An 8637-nucleotide genomic window follows, 5' to 3' on the forward strand; every position below is an offset into this window, starting at 1 on the left:
GGTGTCGCCATGTTTTCCTTCTAATTCAGCAGTTCTTGCTGCTGAGGGCGCTTAAATAAACTAAACTAATTCTTAAAAAATATATATTTTAAAATCAAAGTGCTGGATGTTAATCTACACAGATTTCTCTCTTGAAATTATGGATGATTTTACTTAACATTAGCTGTTAACGTTAGCATGGTTAACAGCTAATGCTAATGCTGCTACAGCAGTGCTAGCCAGGGTAAGCAGTAGACTACAGTCTGATATACTCGCCTCTGAACTGCAAAAGAGTTAGTGCATAGTGTGGTAAGCGACAAATGCTAATGATGCTCCAGCAGTGTTAGCCAAGGTTAGCAGCAGGCTACAGGCCGAAAATACTCACCTCTGAAAGGTGAAAGAGCTAATGCTTTGTGGCTAGTTAGTGGCTAATGCTAATGCTGCTCCAGCAGTGCTAGCTGGGGTTAGCAGCAGGCTACAGGCCGATAATACTTACTTCTGAACAGTGAAAGAGCTAGAGCTTAGCACTGTAAGCGGCTAATGCTAATACTGCTCCAGTCTCGGTGCTGGAGAACTAAACTGAATCTCCTGTATAACTCTGTACTTCAGCAGAGTGATTTTACTGCTCCTTAATACCTGATTGGTAAATTTTCATACATAAGGAGCACCGGATTATAAGGAGCTCTGACTATTTTTGTGAAAATGAAAGGATTTTAAGTGCACCTTATATTTCGAAAATACGGTAAATAACAAAATGTTCCTAAACTATTAACGTTGAGGAAGGAGACAGCGCTGGCACTTCACTCCCTTCACCTTATATATTTAACTATGCATGAACAGACATTACATCAGTGTTTCCCAAACCTGATCCAGCAGGATAACCTGTCCTACATATTTTAGTGGTTTCCTGTTCTACTAACTACACTGACTTCAGCTCAGGAAGCAAGGGAATGTTAATTATCTGATTACCTGGATCAGGTGTGTTTGAAGCAGGTTAATCACTGAACATGCAGGGCAGTGGATCCTACAAAATCTCTTTAGGACATGCAAAATGTTCTCATGGTTGTAGAGAAACTCTTATATTTGAAATGGTTGCTAATAGTGTTAAAGGAGAACTTTGGGTGTATTTATTAAAACATGATATAAAGTACTTAACTTGGTTGAATAGCCCTCCTCTGCTCTCCCGCAGCTTTCTGAGATCCAGTATTTTGTGCACATTTTGGGCATGTCTTGTGCCTGCAGATAAATTGCTTTTTACACCGATATACAGGGACAAAGTACATCCACACTTTATTGGTAGAGGCCAGACATTTAAAACGAGGCATTTATGACTTGAAAAGTGCACAAGCAGCTTATTAAAAACCACTATTTACATCCCATAGCGAAGGTAAATCTCCAATCGCCACCAACCAAAATTTTTAAATAAAGACATTTTTACACTAATAACAGTCTTTGCAGTGTCATATGTTATTTTACAACATGTGTAATAATTCCCTGCTAAGTGCAGTTCAGCCACTGATCTAGTCTTAGAGTCTCTGTAAAACACCAAATCCACCGGAGATCCTATTTAAACCTATAGATACTTACACACAGTGGTGGGTTATCCAGGTCCAGAAAGTAAAAAAATCCACCCCGGGGTTTTGTTGCCTGAGCCTGACTTTTAACTAAACAGTGTAAACAGAACTGTTCTAAACGTACACCTACCTATCTCAATTGCACTTGGTTGGTGGTGTTTTTCCTCCATAGACTAATTCTAACTATTTGTTATTTAGCTCTGAATTACTAGGTAAAGTATATAAACACTGATGTGTTATTCGCACAAATAACACAGGAATGAACTGCATGCTGTTCCTAGCGTTGTTAGCTCCTCCTTTCTGGCTTTAGCTCTGTCTGTGGGCGGGGCCATGAATACTAATTCACGTGTTGATGTAGACACGATGCTTTTCCTGATCGACTCGTTTATTGTTCTGAATATTTTCTTTGTATTAGTTACTGCAGACAATGGAGGATAAGGAAGAGGTTGAGGAAAAGTTTCATATTTCAGTTTTCACCTATTATACTATTCACAAAGAACAAGAAAATGTGGATTTTAGAGGAAGGACACTTTTAACTCTCATTGTTCTTAATGTTTTGGCAGGAGTACGAGCTGACGGTCCTCCCGAACGCCTTCATGATCCACATGCCGCACGCCCCCAGCTTCGACATCTCCAAGTTCCGCTCCAGCCCAGGATACCGGTTCTGCCTGACCACGCTGAAGGACGAGTTCCACCAGGACCTCTCTCGAAAGTACGGTTCTGCTGCTCTGAAGTACCTCACCGCTCAGAGGAACATCTAAACCCCGCCCATAAGCCGTGCTCCGCACGCGCTCAGTCGGGGAGCTTCACTCGGACGGTTCTTGGAGGCCTTCGGGCCACATGCTGCTCTGTGATTGGCTGAGATGTGTGGAGGATCTGAAGGAGGATCTACCTTTTTTTACACGCCCTCGTCCACCTGAACTACTGAACTACTGACCTGCTGTATCTGAGGACTGGAGCTCATTGATTCGGAATCGAGTTACTTCACTGTCCTCAAACGACTGACGTACCGTACGGACGATTCTTGACCAATCAAAAACGCTTCAGCTGCTGCTCGTCGGTCCCGAAGTGATGTCTACTGTACGCGTGATGTTGGAAGTCTGGTCAACCACTCGATTAAAAGCATCAAAGATGATGATCAAGGCTTTTTATGACAATCAGGGCTTTTCTTTTCTCCACTGGAACGAAGTAAACCATGATGTGGGCCGGCTTTGTGGCTTTGATCTATGGAAGCAGGCCACGCCTCTTCCGCTGGATTGGTCAGAGGCTAAAGAGCTCAACAAGATGAGAGGAACAAACCAAGCCTTATCGTTTCCTCAAATATTTAAAGATATTTATGTTTTTATTTTTCCTTTCTTTCCTTTTTATTCTTTCTTTTTAAAGAGTATCGTGAATGAACTGTGGATAATGAGCAATCAAGCACAACATTATGACCATCTCCTTGTTTGTACACGCATTATCTTATTATTTTTTCAGTTTCTGATCAAATAGGACACATTGTAGTTCTAAGTAATCAATTAATTATAAAATTAATAATTACAGACCTATAGTAGTCCTATAGTATCTGTTTCTCTGCATACTTTATTATTATTATTGTAATGATAATCCTCCTTTCACCCTGTAACTGTCAGAGAGACGTGTTTTATTAAAATATTTATTTACTTATTTACTTATACTTCTAAATTCATTGTCAATTCAATTAAAGAGGTCAATGTGTCTAATATATATATATATATATATATATATATATATATATATAAATTATATTTGGTTAAAAATTAGTATCATATTTTACTGACTGTAAGCCACACTATAGTATAAGGCACACTATCAATGAACGTCTATTTTCTGGTCTATTTTAATACATAAGGGCTACCGGATTATTAGACATAGTTGAGTCTTTTAAACTCAAACGAGCGCTGGATGTTAATCTACACAGATTTCTCTCCTGAAAACTGTTTATTTGGGTGAGTAAAGTGCTTCCGTTTATTTACAGGAAGCTCAGATTTCCAATATTTCAACAGTGTTGTTAGCTGCAGCAGCACTTAGCGCTAGTAAATGCAGCCCGATAGCGCTACACTGAGAAACCCTGAGTGTTCTGGTAACCCAGGCACTACCAGCTAGCGGTTCGTCCCACATAGCTTGTTTTAACACGGTAAACATAAACGCAGACTACAGTCCAATATACTCACCTCTGAGCGGTGAAAGAGCTAGCGCTGCAGTTAGCAGCTAATGCTAATACTGCTCCAGCCTTAGTGCTGAAGAAACTTCACTGAAAACTCACCCTTATAACTCTGTACTTCAGCAGAGTGACTTTACTGCTCCTTCATACCTGACTGGTAGAATTCATACATAAGGAGCACTGTCGATTTTTGGGGACAACTAAAGGATTTTAAGTGCATCTTATCTGTATTTTGTTGGTTTAGGAGACCTCCAGTCATTGCCATGGTGGAGGTCTAGCATACCACCCAGCTTACAGAGAACATTCAAAGAACATTTTGCAAAGTTTTGTCTAATTTCCAATGTCTCAGTGGAGCTAATGTCCATTGCTAGTCATGCTTAAACAAGTGGTCTAGCACAACAGTAATGTGTAAAACTTAAATCACACAAGATTCCCGGTCATGCAGCTTGCCATTAACTGCTGGAGCCCCGAGAGAGCACAACTGATCTTGCTCTCTCTGGGTGGGTACAGTAGATGGTGCTCTTTCTTTCCCTTCATCACTCCTAGGGTGATGTGGATCAGCACAAGGCTGCGTCTGTGAGCTGATGTATCAGAACCGAGCCGCTGCGCTTTCCTCCAAGCGTTAGTGCTGTGATGCTACTCCGCAGTGGATTTTTGGTGGGGTGTGAGACAGCAATGAGCATTGTGACGCGCCTATCAGTTTGTGACAAGTGAGCCATTAAACTCCACGGTAAATTAACATAAAACCAAGTACTCAATTTTTTTTTACTAAATTTTGTTCAGATACATATATTTTAGACACATGTAGCTTTCTTTTTAAACCTGACAATTGAATTGACAGTGAATTTAAAAGAATAGGTAAAAAAAAAAGTATTTCAATAAAACATGTCTTTTTTAAGAGTTAAAGTGTGAAAAGATTATAATAACAAAGTATGCAAAGAAACAGATACTACATGACTACAGTCTGTAATTATTAATTATACAACTACTTATAGAAGTGTCCTATTTGATCATGAAGCTGATGTCTGTAAGTTTTAGGATTTGGGAGATTTAGTGCCCTCTCTGGTGAGAATGGGTAATTGCATTGGTAACCGAGCATGTGGAAGAATCATTTTAAATTGGCGGGTGTGATGTGGTCTAGAGCAGATGAATCCGACTCCAGGTTATGTTCAGTCAGAGAGAGAGAGAGAGAGAGAGAGATCAGTCAGTAAATGAGCTACTGAGTTCTGAGTTTCCCCTTCTGAAGTCCCCAATGCTCCACCAGCCGCACACATTCAGAAAAACTGAGCCGGATCCTCTTTTAGAGGCTGTACATGTGACGCAAGTACGTAAAGATGCGTGACGTGGCCAGAAGAAGAACTCCCACAGAAAGAAAAGCAACCAGACACCCCAGTTTTTAGAATAAATAATGAATGTATTAAGCACTGGTACCATAAAAAAAACAATATTTTATCCCTTCTCCATTCAGAATGCTTCTGCTTTCAGTTTAGAAACTAAATAAAACTGGATAACGGACTGACACTTCAAATGTAATAAAATAAAGGGTTTAGAATCAAGGAAACGGTCATAATTTTATGCTCGATTGGGGTATTGTATGTGTTTTGATTATGAGAATGAATGAGAGAAAAGAAAAAAAACAAATCACATTATTTTTTAATTTCTATAAACAGAGTACCTTAGATAAGTGAGAGAATTCTTGAAGACCATGCTACGCTTTCCGTTGGGCATGATTGGTCGATGGGTCGTCGCGTTTCTGCTGCATTTACGACAAATAGGTCACGTGACTAATTTGCCACATATTTTACGGCATGCTTATTCCATATCAAGCATCCAGCATTTCATAGTGAATATCTCAGCAGCTTTCATCTCCAACTCTCACCTGATTCAGTATCATCCTTCACTATCAAACATAAACTGTACGTTTTATTTGGGAAAAGAAAAAAAAAATAGAAAAAAGTATCTACTATCAGAGCATCAATCATGATTACATAAAAATATAGGTTATATTAGGGACCATCAAAGGTGGGGATATTTATTCGCTCTCCTTTGGATTTAATCGTTGATTTTAGTCTGTTTTATGATTAATTACTTATAAATACAGATACAGATTAACTACATGCACTATTCACTACAAATGAATGAATAAATATGAAAAAAAAAAAATATATGTATATATATATATATATATATATATATATATCAAAAGGTTTAGAACACAGCACACAAAATCTACAACTATACAAATCTTGTAAAAGCTTCACCAATGTGGTACCAATTGAGTTTCCATGCTCCGCCCACAAGTCTGTTCTTCTTTAATAGCAATGGTTGCCAGTTAAGAAATCCCATTCAAACCAATGAAAAGAGGTCAAATTTGCCATAATTTGATAATTGTACTGTTTAAAATGCAATTCTATTGAGTTACAGACAAACTTTTACATTTTCTGCTGCTCCAAGCTCTAGTTTATGCTGATTATATATATATATATATATATATATATATATATATATATATATATATATATATATATATAATTAATATAATAAACAGAGGTCAGAATCGCCATATAGCATTGATTTTCCAAACCAAAATTCTTCAAATTAGCACCTCTTGTTTAGATCTTTACTGCTGGATTTTCTCAGTCAGCTTTATAAAATAGAGTCACCTGGAATTCAGGATTTCAGTTAACAGCTGTGCTGCACTCATCAAGAGTTAATTACTTGAATTTCTTGCCTCTTAATAAAGTGTTTGAGAGCATCAGTTAAAGTAAAGTAGTGAAGAGGTAGAGTTGCAGGTATACAGTGAATAGATCTATATTATGGCAAGAACTACTCAACTAAGTAAAGAAAAAATACTTTAAGAAAACATGAAGATCATTCAATTCGAAAAGAAGCATTTTAAGGACTTTGAAAGCGTCCGCAATGATGATGAAACTGGCACTCATCAGGACTGTTCCAGCAAAGGAAGAGCAAGAGTTTTCTCTTTTGTACAGGATGAGTTGATCAGAAAGTTACTATATATATTCCTTATGTGTTCCTTCATAGTCTGGATCACTTTACTATTCATTTACTATGTAGGAAAAACAATAAATTGAAAAATAATTGAATGAGAAGGTGTGTCCAAACTTTTGACTGGATAAGCTTTTAAAGTATTTTGAGACATTGATTTTCCACTTTAAAAAGCAGTTCCAAGCTGTTTTAGGATGGTTTAGACTATAGGTAGTGGGTGGAGCATGAATCTTCCAATGCTCCGCCCACTTTTATGATGCTGGTTTAAAAGATCATCTAGCATTTATAGCATATACAGCTCTGGACAAGAAATAAGAGATCTCTTGAAAATGATGATTTCCTTTTATTTTAGCAAATTGAAAACTTCTGGAATATAATCAAGAGGAAGATGGATGATCACAAGCCATCAAACCACCAAACTGAACTGCTTGAATTTTTGCACCAGGAGTAAAGCAGCATAAAGTTATCCAAAAGCAGTGTGTAAGACTGGTGGAGGAGAACATGATGCCAAGATGCATGAAAACTGTGATTCCACCAAATATTGATTTCTGAACTCTTAAAATTTGAAAACTATGAATATGAACTTTTATTTGAAGTCTAAAAGCTCTGCATCATTTTTTTTTTTTGTTATTTCAGACATTTCTCATTTTCTGCAAATAAATTCTCTAAATGACAATATTTCTATTTGGAATTTGGGAGAAATGTTGTCTGTAGTTTATAGAATAAAACAACAATGTTCATTTTACTCAAACATAAACCTATAAATAGCAAAATCAGAGAAACTGATTCAGAAACTGAAGTGGTAACTTGTTGGCGGATCATGGCTCTAGTTCTCTTTGGTGAAATAAATTTAGAACACAATATATAGATGAGATGTTCCACTGAGTCGTTTAAGTTCATCCGTCCTGCATCGTTCACTTCCCTCCACTGCGTAGACTGCCCTCAGCTGCAGTTCATGCCTGTGCCTTTGCTGTGTTGTGAACTGGATATTGATTGTACTACTGTACACGTCAGCGGGGCCCACCAGAGGTACTCTATTTATTACTGTTGATTAAATCAATCATATTTTTATATGTAGGGGACAAAAGTGCTTTAAATAAATTTGCCCTTTTTTATAAGACTGTCTGCCTGAAGTCTGTGTGTTTTTTTACCTGTACTTGTTTGTCTCAGAGACTGTAAAAAAAGATGGACGCCGTGTCGCTGTTCCCATTCATTCAATAAAAATGAAGCAAAATCTTCCTCCATGTTGGCGATCCTGATACCCGAGTCTGTAGAGCGCAGTAGAGACCAGAGGAGGGAGAAAGACTGTGGAGAGACAGCCTACTCATTTAAATAACCCCGCCCCTGAGGGCTGCCTCGCGGTCACAGACTGCAGAGCGGGGCGGCGCGGAGCTGACGGTCTGTTATTGGTCCCGCTCATAACCAGCCCTTTTACAATAACCACACCTTTTTTGAATAGAGCTGAATAAAGTTTTAAAAAACGAATTCTGTGGGATATAAAAATTTGACAATATAAGCAGGTGTTACACTAGCTGCTGCATTTAAATAATGGCGGTAGAATTACAGTATATTAGAAAAACACGTGATTGAAAGTTGTCTGTTTTGACATTGAAACCTATGGGGATGGGTGGAGTTACACAGCTTTCTGAAACCGAACAGCAGGGGGCGCCCGACCTGTGGTGGCTTCACTTTTGAGAGACGATGCTCTGTCCAGCTATATACAGTCTATGGTTTGTCTGATCATTGGGCATCAAGTGCTCAATATCATTTTACGTTTTTTAGGTCAGTCAATTAGAAAAGAAGTGTTTCAAGAACTTTGAAGGCATCCTCAATGATGATGAAACTGGCCCTCATCAGGATCGCCCCAGGAAAGGAAGAGCGAGAGTTTTCTCTGTT

General features: G+C 38.2%; 1 protein-coding gene and 1 long non-coding RNA gene across 5 annotated transcripts in view; both read left to right on the top strand.

The window, feature by feature from the left end:
* Positions 1-2514, top strand: part of large2 (LARGE xylosyl- and glucuronyltransferase 2) — a 118799-nt gene extending 116285 nt beyond the window's left edge. For all 4 annotated transcript variants that reach the window (XM_049483760.1, XM_015602620.3, XM_015602619.3 and 1 more), the window contains one exon: positions 2117-2514. In XM_049483760.1, the coding sequence (XP_049339717.1) occupies positions 2117-2314 (198 nt within the window). In that variant the 3' untranslated portion in view covers positions 2315-2514. The remainder of the gene's footprint in view (positions 1-2116) is intronic.
* Positions 1-7861, top strand: part of LOC125804628 (uncharacterized) — a 94437-nt gene extending 86576 nt beyond the window's left edge. The window contains exon 2 of the long non-coding RNA XR_007440782.1: positions 6528-7861. This is a non-coding gene — a long non-coding RNA (uncharacterized LOC125804628). The remainder of the gene's footprint in view (positions 1-6527) is intronic.
* Positions 7862-8637: the final 776 nt, after the last annotated feature.

Source organism: Astyanax mexicanus, chromosome 9 (genome assembly GCF_023375975.1).
Source record: "Astyanax mexicanus isolate ESR-SI-001 chromosome 9, AstMex3_surface, whole genome shotgun sequence".
Lineage (NCBI taxonomy): Eukaryota > Metazoa > Chordata > Actinopteri > Characiformes > Acestrorhamphidae > Astyanax > Astyanax mexicanus.